Source organism: Crocuta crocuta, unplaced genomic scaffold, assembly GCF_008692635.1.
Source record: "Crocuta crocuta isolate KB4526 unplaced genomic scaffold, BGI_CrCroc_1.0 scaffold384, whole genome shotgun sequence".
Lineage (NCBI taxonomy): Eukaryota > Metazoa > Chordata > Mammalia > Carnivora > Hyaenidae > Crocuta > Crocuta crocuta.
Window position 1 is genome coordinate 611,418 of NW_027532182.1, and position 15,591 is coordinate 627,008.

The 15,591-nt window shown below is 41.3% G+C and overlaps 1 protein-coding gene across 1 annotated transcript in view; it reads left to right on the plus strand.

Annotated features, from left to right (window-relative positions):
- Positions 1 to 11,807, plus strand: part of CAT (catalase) — a 34,761-nt gene extending 22,954 nt beyond the window's left edge. Inside the window, exons 9-13 of the mRNA XM_077777486.1 lie at positions 2,832 to 2,970; positions 5,770 to 5,900; positions 9,225 to 9,332; positions 11,025 to 11,108; positions 11,428 to 11,807. Coding sequence (XP_077633612.1) covers positions 2,832 to 2,970; positions 5,770 to 5,900; positions 9,225 to 9,332; positions 11,025 to 11,108; positions 11,428 to 11,493 — 528 coding nt within the window. The 3' untranslated portion in view covers positions 11,494 to 11,807. The remainder of the gene's footprint in view (positions 1 to 2,831; positions 2,971 to 5,769; positions 5,901 to 9,224; positions 9,333 to 11,024; positions 11,109 to 11,427) is intronic.
- The last annotated feature ends 3,784 nt before the right edge of the window (positions 11,808 to 15,591 follow it).

The following is a 15,591-nucleotide window of genomic DNA, read 5'->3' on the forward strand; positions in this document are numbered from 1 at the left end:
CTTGGGATTCTCTCTCCCTCTCTCTGTGCCTCTTCACACCCCTTAAGAGTAAATAAACATTGAAAAAAAAAGTACAAATAGGGAAAAATAATTTTTTGAGGGGCCAGAAATCAGTAGGAAAATAATTGGCCTAATAATTAGTGAGTAAATCAATAATCTTTTAGGGGGCAGAAATCAGTAGGAAAATAATTGGCCTGATAATTAGTAAGTAAATCAATCTCTTGTGTTTTTGGACTCTGACCATGATACCGAGGTTAAAGATCATTACCCTAGATCGGACCATAGTGACAGGTGATTGCTTCTTACATAAACATCCAAGTCCAGTTCACGTGTCTCTCTCCATGGAGACAAGCTAAGATACCCTGTTTTTTTTTTTTTTTTTTTTAATAGCATCTTGTTTGATTTGACATTGGGAACATCTGAGACTTTTATAGCAAATAAGTTTTTTGTTAGCTTTCATTTCAATTTAACTGCTACGAATTGAATACCTTTGTGTGTAGCAGACTGCCCCAGCTGCTACAGCAGATATAAAGACACAAAATAACAACTATAATATATAGCAGAATGCCTTGTGAATCAGGAGAAATCTTGTCTGTTAGGAGGATGATGACAAAGTTTTGAGAACGAGGTAGCATTTGAGATAGCTTTTGAAGGATGGATAGGATTTCAGTTTTCAACAGAAATAAAATGGGGCAGGAGAGAGACCTGAGTATAGGTACAGTGGTGGACCGTGGTGGGTGTATTAAAACTGTAAACAGTCACTTTTTCCTGAAGTAGAAGATGTAGGATTGGGTCCATTGAGCATATGTCAGAGGGGACTTCAGTGCTTAAGTAGAAGTTTGTACAGCTATCCCATTTAGGAAAAGAAGGTTTCTTCAGTTTTGAGAAACGTGATCTGCGATCAGGTAGCGTCGCTCCAGCTGGTGACACACAGAGCAAGAGAGACCTAGGGGTTAGGGAAGAGAGAAGGCAGGCCACGCGGATTACAGACGACAGGCAGAAGTGCCTGTGTTGAAAATGGAGAGGAAAGGAAGCCAAGACAGCATGACCCTGGGCCCCTCACCTCCACTCCCTGGGGTGGGCAGGGGGCTGGACCATGTGAAGGAGGTTACTGGGATTTGCCAAGGCATGACCTTGGCAATGGGTAGAGCTTAGACTGCATAACCCTGGTATTGAGGAAACAGGCTGAAGAACAAATATTATCGAAATTCTTTTCACAACCCGGGTCACCATGGGTCTCTGGGACCACAGTGAGACATGGAGACAGTTGACAACACTGAATCATCTGGTTAGAAGAGCGTTGAAGCATTGGCTGGAGGCCTCGGCCCAGGGAAAGGGACCACAAATCAAATAGATGTTCTCTGCAACAACAAAAAGCAAATGTCTAGGCCATGTCATTGAAACTGTCAGGAAGAGAGTCCTGAGAAAAGATGATAAATGCAAACCATTCAATTACATGAGTGAATTGAATTATATGGATGAGTCATATAATTTCTTTTTTTTTTTAATGTTTTATTTACTTCTAAGAGAGAGAGAGACAGCGTGAGCAGGGGAGGGTCAGAGAGAGAGGGAGTCACAGACCGAAACAGGCTCCAGGCTCTGAGCTGGCAGTCAGCACAGAGCCCGACGCGGGGCTCGAACCCACGAACCGCGAGATCATGACCTAAGCGAAAGTCGGACGCTTAACCGACTAAGCCACCCAGGCGCCCCACAGGAGTCATATAATTTCTATCAGTACTGTGGTTGTGGCAAACACGCATTTTATATTTTAACGTGCTGTCTTTATATCTCTGTTTAAAAGTGTGTTTAGAAAGTGAGAGGGTTTTATTTAGTAGGTGCAGTCCCTAGCCCAATTTTTCCACAACTTCTTTTTTTTTTTAATGTTTTATTTATTTTTGAGATAGAGAGAGTCAGAGCATGAGCGGGGAAGGGGCAGAGAGAGAGGGAGACTCAGAATCTAAAGCAGGCTCCAGGCTCTGAGCTGTCAGCACAGAACCCAACGCGGGGCCCAAACCCAGAAACTGTGAGATCATGACTGGAGCCTTAACTGACTGAGCCACCCAGGTGCCCCTTTTCCACAACTTAAGTCATTGGCTGTGAGTTCTAATGCTTTGGAGCATGTGAGGGACCATGCAGCAGGGAGGGACTGTAATACGTCATTAGCTGCTTGGTGACCAGGGGGAAACGTTTAAGGATTTTTGGGTAGGTAAGTAATGTAATCTGTGTGGGGCCTTAGGCCAATTCCTGTGGCAGGAATGCGTAGGACGATAATGCTGGAGGAGGGGCGGGAAGGGGGGAGCCAGTGAGGAGGACTTTGAAATTACTCTAATGAGAACTAATCAAGGGTAGTGGTAGTTGTCTGGTGACGGACAGTGTCTTCAGTTACCTTTCAACAAGGTCACGTTAATACATTTTCCAGGGTCATCCATAGTGGTAACCCAGATCACAGTGAGAAGGACATAAATTCCAGTTAGTGGGACTCCAGTTAGTTGGCTACGATGTGATATGTCTCTGAGAGTAGGAAGCGGTATAAGACAGGACACTAACTTGTTCTTTGAGAAAAGACAAAGGAGTGCTTACCTAGAACAGGTGTGAAGATTTGTGAGTCGTTCGGCTGTGTGACGAGGAAGATGGAAGACTGTTCATTTAGGAAGAACTCATTTCATAAGAGCAGAAACGTTGCTGTCTTCAGGGGATAAGCAGGGCTTTATAGTAACCCCGTACTGAGTGCTTTGTGCTACAGAGTTTAGAATGAAGTTTATAGACCGTTCTGTTCTGTTTGTTTGTTTGTTACCGCACACAGCCAATGCCTGTTTCATTTATAACTGTAGGGCCGCCTTTTTGCCTATCCTGACACCCACCGCCACCGCCTGGGGCCCAACTATCTTCAGATACCCGTGAACTGTCCTTTCCGTGCTCGAGTGGCCAACTACCAGCGTGACGGCCCCATGTGCATGCTGGACAATCAGGGTAGGCCTAAGACATCCGGCTCAGCCGGGGAAGGCAGAGGGCCCCGCGGAGCAGGGAGGGGGCGGGGGGGGNGGTTTGCAGAGTCCTGCTCTGTGAAGAGGACCCAGGGGACCTTCTGCTCTATGAAGCAAAGGAAGTTTATCTGTATACTTTATCTGTGTGATAGGTTTTATTGACAGTTCCCATCTCACATTTGTACTTGCTGTCCATCTGATAGGGAAAGGCAGGGCGAAAACTCCTTCCCACACTGGCTCTCCTTGAGTAGCATTCAATTTAGCCTTCACAAAGCGGACAGTTTCTTAATTCACTAGGACTTAGACTCTTGGAAGTGCAAAAGCTGAGAGCTCGTGTTTCTTGTTTCTCTTCATACTTTGCTGGGGCCCTGGAGGAGCAAATGTAGCTAAGAATATAGAGCAGACGGGGCAGGTTAGATAAGGGACACAGAGTAAGTCCAGGGATTCTCCCTCACCTTTTTTTACTAACTGAATGAAGCTGAATTCACGTAAATCAACTGGTGAGGTGACACTGTAGTGCATCATTTTGTCTTCTGGAGCTTATTTATCGAATTTACGATTTTTTTTCTTTTAACTACTGTTTTTGGTGCCATGTACCAACAGCCTCTATTTGTGATTACTTGTTCTAATTAGTTAGTGTTTGATTAATGTTTTTTCCTTATAATATTTTCTAGTTTAATATAGATTTTAATTTTATTTTTGTTTTCTATTTAGGATACATTTATTTTAGTAATAGGGTGCTTACATTGATCCCTTCAGAAATTTTACTACTAAATATTTATAGACATACATGGCTATATTCAACGTTGACTTTTCTATGACAATAATAATACATTGTGTCCTAAAGAAAATTTAGAAAATATAAGAGAAAGAAGAGAAAAGAGAAGAAAAACCCACATATGGCCCCAACACTCAGAGGCTACAACTATTGCATTTTGCTCTATATCCGGCTGTATTTTTTTCTGTGACTATTTTTTATATGCTTAAGATTGTTTTGTTTATATGATTTAGTGCCTTGCATTTGTTATCACCATGACTAAGCCTTTTCTGTGTATTTAACAAGTTTACTTGCTCAGTAACTGATTATATTAGGCATTTGCAATACTTCTGCTTTCTGAGGTTTATACGGCTAACGGGGTGTGTTATTATCCAAAGTAATTGCTACTTCCTGTGTCTGTCTTCTGTATTTTTATTCTAAAGTGATTTTTTTCTTTCATATTCCTCAGTCCTTTTGTTATTGAGACTGTGTGTATCAGAGAGGTTCATGTAGGTTTCAGAACCTCATTAATTAGTACCTGTTTCATGTCTATCATTCTTGTTTACCATTATAATGGCATATGTATGAAAAAACTACTTAAGGATACATTTTGACACACCCTTTGCCCAGTTTGAAAAGCCAAGCCTTTGGGTTGTGCTCTTGAGGTGTGATGAAAGAGCTTAATTGTTCCCAGTAGTCAAAGACTTGAAAATAACTCCCACTTTGAGTAAAGGTCAGAACTTATTTGGAAATACAATTTTAAAATCATCCAAATGGGTGCATTTCAAAGAGCTAATTCGCAGTGCAGAAGATCACTGTGGCAGCTGGGCTGGTTGTCGGAGCACATCGCCTTTGATATGGATGAGGCTGGCATAGAATGAATTCCCAGGGCTAATAATTGGGCTCCATAATAGTATGGTGCCTTTCTCCTTCCTACATGCACTTGGTACCTTGATCAGTGTCATGCCTCTTGATTATTCACTCTGGATAATCTATTCTGGCAGTGAGCTGGTTAAAATTCCAAGCTCAGACTGGTTTCTTCAAAACACTTAATATGTTTCTAGGCCACTCCTATTTAGGCAGCCTGTGCTCAGATAATTCAAGCTTCAGCTAATACCAGTCAAAGCTGTTAGGAAAATAAATATACCAAAATGGAAAAAAAAAAAAAAAAGCCTTTTCATTTATTCCAGAAGTTATAAAAAATGTTTTGATTGCATTTTATTATTATTTTTTCTAGAAGTCCAGATAAATGAGTGCTGCCATACCTGAAATATCAAATGTTTTTGAAAATCCTTTTTTATTCATCTATGGAGGGAAGTGAAAGTGAAGCTAGAGCTGAATAAAGTCATAGTCAGTAAAGGAAAGAGACTCCGGGAATCTTAAAAACCTTGAAGGAAGAGTGAAGTTGAGCTCTGGAATGGGAAGATGGTGCAGTAGAAGGAACAAAAAGGATTGCAGACCCCAGCTCTGCCACTATCACGTGACCTTGTGGCAGGCAGTTAATAGCTCAGGGCCCAGTTTGTATGTCTGTAGATTGAAGGAGCAGAGCAACTTTCAGTTGCTCTAAAAAATTCTGTGATTTGGTGTTTGAATTGAGCTCAAGCCCAAATGAAATTCTCAGATTTGAAATGTGTTTATGGGTCTCATCCCCTACGGGGGCCAGATTAAACCTGTATGAATGTATTCATCCTGGTGAGCATCAGAGGATTGTAAAGGTCAGACCCCTTGAAGTGTTCAAGCAAACTGGCAATCTCTTCAGTAAGACCCAGAGTGAGCCTGCCCATGGGAGCATTTGGAAGGTGGCATTATTCTCTAAGAACCTGAGTCCTGCCTGTAGCTAAGCAGAAGACCTTAAAAATAGCATGAATGTGGCATGTATATGCATTGTATGTGTATATATGCGTGCATGTGCCCTGTGTATATACACGTATGTGTAAATTGACCCTTGAATTATGTCTTAGTACATTGTTTGCAGACTTACTTCAGTTTTCATCTCCTTAAGTGAACCCGTATGGTTTTCTTTTGAAGGTGGTGCTCCAAATTATTACCCCAATAGCTTTAGTGCTCCCCAAGAGCAGCATTATGCCATTGAACATAGCAGCCGGTGTTCTCCGGATGTGCAGCGCTTCAACAGTGCCAACGAAGACAATGTCACTCAGGTAATGACTTCTTTGTCAGCCAGGAGAGTCCCTAGATCAGTTTCCTTGTTAGTGTCTGCATATGTTTCCCCTCCTGAAGTGTCTGATATAGCTTAAGTCGAATTCATGGAAGACATCTCTAATGATGAATCAGTCCCTTTATTAGATGAAGTTGAAGAGCTATGTTACTGTGCTCCTTCACTACGAGGTATGGAGACTCAATTTCAGCTCCTCAAAATTTTATTGAAGGGATTATATAGCTAGGGGCCATTGGGAAAGCAGCAACACATAGGAATGTAAGAAATGGGCAAATAAGGCTTAAGTACGACCACATTTAAGAAGCTAGTCAGGACAGCCCAGATTGAAGGGGCTGGAACTTGATTCACAACAGCTCTAGAAGCCTCGGTAGCAAATGTGTGTGTGTTTCTACTGTAGGGCCCTCCGTTCATGTTACTCCACTGCTCTCCACCTGTCACCTTCTGTTTTCTAGGACCGATTTCTTATTCTCACCATATCCTCCAGAGTTTCTCCTCACCACCTCCTAGCTTCTGTTTTAACATTGCTGTGGCTTGCTGTGACCATGGCCTAACTCTTCTTTATGGCTTCTTTCCCCATGTTAGCACTTTTTTTTTTTTTTTTGACCATTTTTCACTCTCTTTCTCTCTTAATACTTATTTATCAGTTTCTGGAGAGAGGAAGTCAGATTCATTTGGTTGATCTTTTCACTCAGCTTGCATGACTGGCCTTTGGCCAGCCTCTGGTTGACTGCCCTGGGTGAAGTACCCATCCTCTTTCCAATCCCCTATGGCTGCCGAAGAGCCGTTCTCTCTGTGGATGCGCTGCAAGAGATCCTTTGACTTTGAAGAGCAGCCTCCTCATTAATGTGTCTGATACAGCTTATACCTTACACAAGAAAAGAATGAAATTAAGAGTCTAGTTGCCTTAAGAACTCTGGGTAGCTGGTGTTAAACTTAGCATTTAAATTAGAATAGAACTTCTATCTAGTTTTTCGATTTATAAATGTGGGTTCCAAATAAAAGATATTTAAGTGCATGAATTAATTCACTTTGGAGATACCTTTATTTGAACGGCACGTATATGTATACATAGAGATGTGTATATAATGACATGATGTTCAGTATTTCCACTGTAGAGATACAGTAGCCACAAATAACCTCAGGAGCATAGGTAATACGTATTAATTATGAAAGCATATATTTTGGGAGTTGATTATTTTTGTTTATAATTTACTTAATTGTAAGTTTATATAATTGAATTTTTAATAACGGCTCTGGTTAATAGTTCACAAAATTCCTAAAAAGATGACCACCTGCTCTCATGAGCAAGTGGGCCCCAGCACACTACTGAAATTGCAAGACCGAATCCCTTTTAGTTTGTTGGTGATTGATGGGACGCTCATCACACACAGACATGTTAGATTTAAAATTTTTTTTAAAAAGCAGTAGAGCTAACAAAATTAAATCTCTTGAAATCACAACAGTGTGTGGACATTGAAGGTATATGTGTCATGGTGAGTAACCAGACCCTATTTTGACTCTAAGAGGCTAGGAGTTTAGGCTTCAGGCCCCTTGTATTGCAGAGAGCTAGAACTGGGCTCTTGACATGATGAGAGCCGGGAACCCGCACTCCATTGGAAAAACTACCCACCAGACTGAGGCTGCAGCTTGAAAGCATGTGGGCTCTAGATTTCCTGAGGAATTGGGGGTCCCTCTCTTCCGCTCCTCTCCTCTCAGGTGAGGTCTCTGTATTCTTGTTCCACTTAGAATCATCTAGAAGCCCTGAACTGAGAAATAACAGTGAACCCTGCTAGGCCTCTGCAGAGATGGTGAAAAAAAATCACAAGACACCTTCATAATTTGGATACGGTTGTTGGTTCTGCAGAAAACTCTTGTTGAATATGAGTCACAGGGAGAAATTACAATACATGTAGGGAAATCCAGCACCCTGAGAAACTGCACACGCGATAGACGGAAGAATCATACACATGATAGAATAATCTAAAAGGGCTCTAAAATAGGCACATATACAGTATTAAAGGAGATACAGAAAGCAATATGATTTACAAGATAAGAATAGGATGTGAGAAAACAAAAACAAATAGATTTAAGAAAGAACCACATAGATATTTTTAGAAACAAAAAGTACAGCTTTTCAAATAAAAATTTAATGGATATAGGGACTCAGTTGATGATTAAACAATATGTTAGATATAGCTAAAGAGAGAATTAGTGAATTGAGGGAGAGATCTGAGAAAAGTCCCCAAAATGCAGTACTGTGATTGGATGTCATCATACCAAAGTTGGATTTTTAAACTTTGGTATCAAATGTAAATGTTCAAATTTTTAAAAAATGTTTTTATGGCTCAATATTTCATAACATACTTAGAAAAATTATGAACATTTTGAATTTTATGAATTTGATATTTTGGACTTTATAAACATTCATAGAAAATACATAGAACAGTGCTTGGTACATTATAGGTACTCAATAAATAAGTATTGGTTGATTGAATGAATGAAATAGTAGAATAAAATCATAACTATTACCTTGAAATGGTTGGTTTCAGAAATGAGCAAGTCCGTTAGGGCTCCTATACCAATACTAAGCTCCAATTTTCCATTTTAATCTATTGATATTCATTTTAGAGGTGAGCTCAACAATATAAACAAAATATTGTTATTAACTTGTATCTTCTTTAAAAAAAGTTTTTTCATTTTATTTATTTTAGAGAGAGCGAGAGAGAGTACAGAGAGGAGCAGAGAGAGAGGCAGAGACAGAATCCCAGTGCGGGGCTCAATCTCATGACCCTGAGATCACAACCTGAGCTGAAATCAAGAGTCAGGTGCTCAACTGACTGAGCCACCCAGGGACCCCGTGTCTTCTCCAAGAAGGCTTGGCTTCTGAAATCTAAGCATATTATATTAATGATTGAGAGTTTTCCCTCTGTGGTTCTGGGTGAATTGAACAAAGGTTGTATTGTGCTGACTTTCCATCTGATGACCACTTGCCCACTCCGACTTGGCAATGTTAAGGTGTGGTGGGATTCTTAATTGTAGACTATATGGTCTTTTGTTTATAAAAGATTTATAAACGCTGACTAAACACGACATTATGAAGAAAGAGTTGTGGGCTCTGATCAACTGAATTCTTTCTGTTTTGCTTAAAACAAAGTGAAGAACACCGCACAAACAACAGTTTTAACTAGAATTTAAATTATCCTTAAATTCTAAAATCTTTTTCATTTCAAACGTGGCACATCAGGTGAGTTTTGTTCATGATAAACTGGTTATTTGATTCTCTGCACTGTGCATTTTCACTGAGCAGGTGCGGGCCTTCTATACGAAGGTACTGAATGAAGAGGAGAGGAAACGCCTGTGTGAGAACATTGCTGGCCATCTGAAAGACGCACAACTTTTCATCCAGAAGAAAGCGGTGAGTGACGCTTTGTAAGCTGATGGGTGACATCTACTGGCTGGAGAAGAGAGTGCAGCTGTGTGAGAGAACCCTTAAAGGGAAGTGTCCTTTCTATTTTACTTGAGCTAATTGGACTTAAAAAAAAAATCAGTACTAATCTCCAACCAACCTCTGATCCTTTTCTCTGTGCTTTATCTCCGGTGCATATGGTGTATCCATTGATCCATTAGCACTTTGTGCAGTTGTGTAATCATTTACAGGGTGAATTCTCTTTTATGCTCTTTATTGACTGCACCCATGTTCTATGGAAGACAGTACTGCCCAATATAAAAATGTGAGTCCTGCCACAATTTCGCTTAGACTTTAGAAGATAAGAAATATAGGGGTGCCTGGATGGTGCAGTCGGTTGAGCGTCCGACTCTTGATCTTGGCTCAGGTCACGATCTCATATTTTGTGAGTTTGAGCCCTGCATTGGGCTCTGTGCTGATGGTGCAGAGCCTACCTGGGATTCTGTCTCTCCTTCTTTCTGCCCTTCCCCCACTTGTGCACTTGCTCTCTCTCTCTCAAAATAAAAAAATGAACTTAAAAAAAAAAAAGAAGCTGAGAGATATAGACTGCAACTTTATATCATGAAGCCTGTCTGGGTATCACTTGACCCACCTTCAGAAGCAACTAGAAACTTGCATGCTCTCTGGGGAGAAGTGAGTTGCTTCCAAAACTCAGGCTGAACTTCTGAGCAGAGGTGCCTGGATATTTCTGATGGCAGCTCACTGTGCTGCGTGGAGCCTTCTCACGTGGCAGTTTTCTGTCTGACCTCAGGGCTAAGCTTCACGTAAATTTGGGCAACCCCACTGTTTCCATGCCTCGTGGCTGCTGCTTCTCTGTTCAAAGGGGCAGCTGGGCCAGTAGCTCTCTGGGATGTATTCAAAGGCCTGGAGACAAGTACCAGCAGGCTGGGCACTTTCTCTGGAGGCAAATTCTGTGTCTCTAACTGTCTTTCACAAGTACGTGTATGAAAAATAACCCTTTAAATTCCTGAGGCACTATTTGCTTATTGCCACCTGCAGCAGAGAGCTGGACACTTGCTCTATGAGATAAGGGAGCGTGGGTCTTAGCTCCTCTTCCTGGCGAGAACGAGTGAGACAGTGTGGAAGTAGCAGAACTGGGCTACTTGGCATCCTTCTCTCCTGTGCGCTGAAGCCGCGAGGCTTCCTGTGGGTTCCCAATGCCCCGCCTCCCTCTGTCTGCTCAGGATCAGCCCATGGTCAGGAATTCCTGCCTGAGGTATGTGGACTCACCCAGCAGGTGCCAGTGTCTCTGTGTACCTCACTTAAAATTCAGGCGGTGTCTGGGCTCATTTCTGTACACCAGTCAGTGTAACTTGTTGAGCCATCCTGAGGTCGGTTCATCACATGTCATTAGTGCAGCTCACCTTGTGTGTTTTTCTTGTACTGTTCTGTGAGGTGGGCTTACTTATCTCACTCATTTTACGGGGAGTGGGCACAGAAGCTCAGAGGAATGACTTATCCAAGGTTTCTCAGCCATTATGTGCCAGAGTTTTCCTTGGAAATCTTACCCCGTGTTTCCCCAGACCCTGTGTGATTGAGCCTTCCTTCTTCCCCTACCGAGTAAACACTGTGAAATGGACACTGGCGAATGGCCTGATAGGGGGCTCGGGTAATATCTACATCGTTTTCATTTGGTTTCAGGTCAAGAACTTTAGTGATGTCCATCCCGACTATGGGGCCCGCATCCAGGCTCTTCTGGACAAATACAATGCTGAGAAACCTAAGGTGAGCCCAGCGCCCCCTGGCTGTGGGGGAGGAAGGGTGTCCTGGATTAGATGAGGCACGGTTTGGTCTCCTTTTACGATGATTCTTCTCAGGACCAACCATTAAATTTCTCAAGCTGCTCAGGCACTCATTTGCTATGTAAAGAACTCAATTGCAAAGCGCATAGTCTTCATTTTACCTCTGGACTATATAAGGTAGTTTAGATAAATGAATCCCCAAGTGTTATTACTTTAATGTGAGTACAAATTAAAGCAAAGACGAATACCAAGTTGCTGCTGAGGGACTGAATTAACCTGCTGGCCTTGTTCTTTTCGAACAGAACGCGATTCACACCTTTATGCAGCATGGGTCTCACTTGGCTGCCAGGGAGAAAGCGAATCTGTGAGAGTCAGGGCCCTGGTCTTGCCAAGGTGGCTCTCCACATGTGAAGCAAAGCATGGTGTCCACTCTTGGCTGGATAGAAGGTTCTCCTGTGCTGGGTGCGCGAAGGCAAGCTCATGTCTTTAAAATGCTAATCCAGGTTTCTGTAACAGCTAATGCAGCAATGGCTTTTAATGATGTTCCCCTAGAAGGAGGTGAGGGTCAGGGCTTAACCAGTCTTTTTAAAGAAAATGTATTTGCTTTGGCATTTGGATTATTCACTTAAGATGACTGGAATCAAAGACGATTTTATTTGATAATAAAAAAATCTTGCTGAAATCAGTGTGTTTACATATTATCTCGTGGCCTTATTAACTAAAAATATGTCTATGATTATATAAGAAAAAGATAATCTGCTCAGAAGTTTTAATTTTTCTCAGTTCCCTATAGGACAAACACATTTAATGCATTGATGTTTTTTGACAATAACTTCAGTGACATCACAGATTAATGCTTATTTCTGCTTGGAATCGCTCAGACTTTTTAAAACTTGGAATTACACTTATGCTAATATAGCATTGATTTTACAACAGACTGATTTGTAATTGTTACATTTTTGCAATAAAATAATCTGTACATAAGAATAGAAGAATGTAATTTGATTTCTTTCAGCTCTTTCTGGAATTTGGACTCTTAATCTGAATATCGTGTGTTATCAGATGCTTACCCTTAAAATTGAAAATAAACCAATATCACAAGGATGCTATCAGCATTTGCTTAAACCAGTAGCTTTCTGAGACACTGGGGACCAGGACTTTTTTTCTGTAAGAAAAATAGCAAATTTCTCAACTTTGAAAATTGCTGAGATGTCTTGTCCATGAGCTCACTTCCTTATCTTTCCTTTCTGTTTTTCTTTGACTCATCTTTGCCTCTCATACCGAAAATCAAGTGGAATGCTTTAAAGTACTCCGTGAAAACCTGTTTTCTTTGAAAACGCTTCTTCCCTTCATCTCAGATCTTCAAAACCAGTTTGTACTCTACTCTCAGGAATTCCCTGACATCTTGGGCTTCAGGAAACCATTCCACCACTGGTAGATACAAACTTTCAGTCTTGTAGTTCAAACTTCTTTAACCCTCCTGTCAAATCTCTCCTCCCTAAATTCTTCCTGTGTGTGCTTAGAAACTTAACTTTGTCAACTTGGAATGTAAAAGTAACCATATGTATCCAGTGGTGAACACTTTCAGTATGGTGACCTCACTACAGTTCTTTCTATAGTGCCTAAATGATAAATATATCTTTACTATATAAGATTAAGCCATAAAAATTATAATTTGACAATGGGGAAGGAGTTGATTTGAGTATTGGTTATAAGCACAGAGATGAAGTTTTTGAGATATTTCCTGTTTTGGTTTATTCCGTCATCTAGAAATAAGTCAGTCAGTAGTGAAAATCACATGTATTTAACATGCTTCCTATATATAAAAATCTGACACCTGGAAGTGTCTCCAGTTTTTCTCTGGAGACCACTTATTGTAATTTTCAAAGATAAATATTGTTGAGGGTAACCTCCCCAGTTAGGTTTTCCTTCCTTGGAAGTAGTATCTAGTTGTATTCCTTTTAAGTGACATTAAGATACATCCTTAGAGTTTCTGAGCCAAATTTATCAGGTGAATAAAACTGGTGAGGGATGGCGTGTTATCCACCTGTGGGTATTTGAGTAAAGTTCCTTCACCTCTTTGAGCGTTAGTTCCCTCATCTCTAAGTGGAATCAATAATTGTTCCTATCTCCCTAGGGTTGTATGGTGATTATTCAAAATATTTGACCTTGACCACTACATCTTTCCAGCTCAGCCCCCCCAGGACCTTGTCTTGGTCAGGTTGTAACAAACCACCTCAAAACTCAGTGACTTAAGTCACGTATCACCTATGTGTTTAGTTATCTAGAGATTGATAATTAAGTCACGTATCACCTATGTGTTTAGTCAGCTGATCTAGTCTGGGCTCAGCTGAGGCATCTTGGAGATGTGACTCTGTGTCACACGTCTCATCCTTCTGGGACACATGGTCATGGCTAGCCCATAGTGATGGCAGAAGTGTAAGAATCCAAGAAAAGGAAACCTCTTTTTCCTTTCTCTGGAATTGAGGTTGCAAGAGAAAAATCCCAATTGCACAGGGGTTTTGAAGCCTTTGTTTGTGTCATGCCCACTGATATTTCATTAGCCAAAGCAAGTCACATGGCTAAGTCCAAAGTTCAAGAGTGAGGAATTGTACTCCACCCATGGAGGTGATTTTGTGTGTGTGTGTGACTATATCTGAACATTAATTTACCATAGACTTCCCCTCCCATTAAGTTCCGCAACACTCCTAGGATGTTCCATCACTTCTTAATGATCATCACCCTCTTCATGTCCTAACTTCCCTTCTTACTCCGTTTAAATTTTATATAGTTCTAAATGATAATTATTCCAGAACCCAGCTTTTGTAAGGGGGACCTCTCAGTGATTCAGTTCCTGCACTGGAAATGACCATGACCAGAGCAAAACACAGCCCTGTTGCTTGGGCTTTTTAAAATATGACCCCAAACCTCACGTGGCCCTCAGCACTGCCTGGAAATCTATCTTTCCCTCCTCCCACTTGGCCCTTCCTTTCCCTCTTCCTCTCGGCTCCTTATTTCACCAACGATGGAATAACTTCCTTATCTTTTCCTCCACCAGAATCTTCCAAACTGCCAGCATCGACATCCACATGCTCTTCTTTCCTTTCTGTTGACAGAGATGAGCTCTGCTCCTACTGAAGACCAGACCCCTCTTGTGCACTGACCGCATGCCCTCCCTCCTGCTCTGGATTCTCCCTGCCCTCTCGTATATCACCCCTGTGAGCATGCAAGCCTGCTGCTCTAAGTCTTAAATCCTCTCTTGCCCTCAGAGGGCTCTCCTGTCATTGCAACTCTCCTTATGGAAAAATACCTTAAAAAGATTTGTCTTTCCTCGCTATCCCCTCTGTCTTCTTCCTCTCTTGAACCTACTCCAATCAGGCTGCCCTTGCCAGCGTCACCAGTGGCTTCCATGCTGCTAAAATCCAGTGGTCCCATCCAGCAATGCCACTTCTGGGTATGTACCCCAAAGAGGTGAAAGCAGGGACTTGAAAAGATCATGTTTACACCACGTGTTCATAGCGATATTCACAATGTCCCAAAGGTGGGAAAAACCCAAGTTTCCATTGATGGATGAATGAATAAACAAAATTTGGCATATCCAGGCAATGGAATATTAGTCAGGTTTAAAAAGGAAGGAAATCCTAATACATGCTACAACATGGATGACCTTTGAAGGGATGATGCAAGAGAAATAAGCCAGATGCAGGACAAATGTGATATCAATCTACTTATATGAGGTCCCCAAGAGGAGTCAGATCCATTGAGACCTAGAGTGTGATGGTGGTTCCCAGGCTGGGGGAGGGAAAAATGGGGAGTTAGTGTTTAATGGTTACAGAGTTTCAGTTTGGGAACAGGAGAAAGTTCTGGAGATGGATGGTGGTGATGGTTACACAGTACTGTGAATATATTTAATGCCACCGAATCGGGCACTTAAATGATTAAATCATTAAGTTTTGTGTTTACATATATTTTACCACAATGAAAACCAAAATCCAATGGTCCATTCTCATTCCTTCTCTCACATGGTCTCTTAGTATTTGACGCAGTGGGTCATTGGAACCTTTTTAAAAAGATAATAGCTTTTTTGAGATATAATTTACATACCCTAAAATTCAGGCAATTAAAGTATATAATTCAGTGGTTTGTAGTATATACATTGAGTTGTATAATTATAATTGATTTTAGGACATTTTTGTGACCCCCCCTCAGGGGCCCCCAAAACCCTGTACCATTAGCAGTTGCTCACCCTGCTCCAGCCCTTGGCCATCACCAGTCTACCTGCTGTGTAAAGACTGGCTGCTCTGCACATTTGATTTAAATGGAGGCCTATGACACATGGCCTTTGTGAGTGGCTTCTTTCCTCGGCATCGTGTTTTCAAGGTTCTTACATGTTGCAGCGTGTACCCGTGCTTCATTTCCTTTTATTGCCAAATAATATTCCACGGTATGGATGTGCTGTGTTTTAT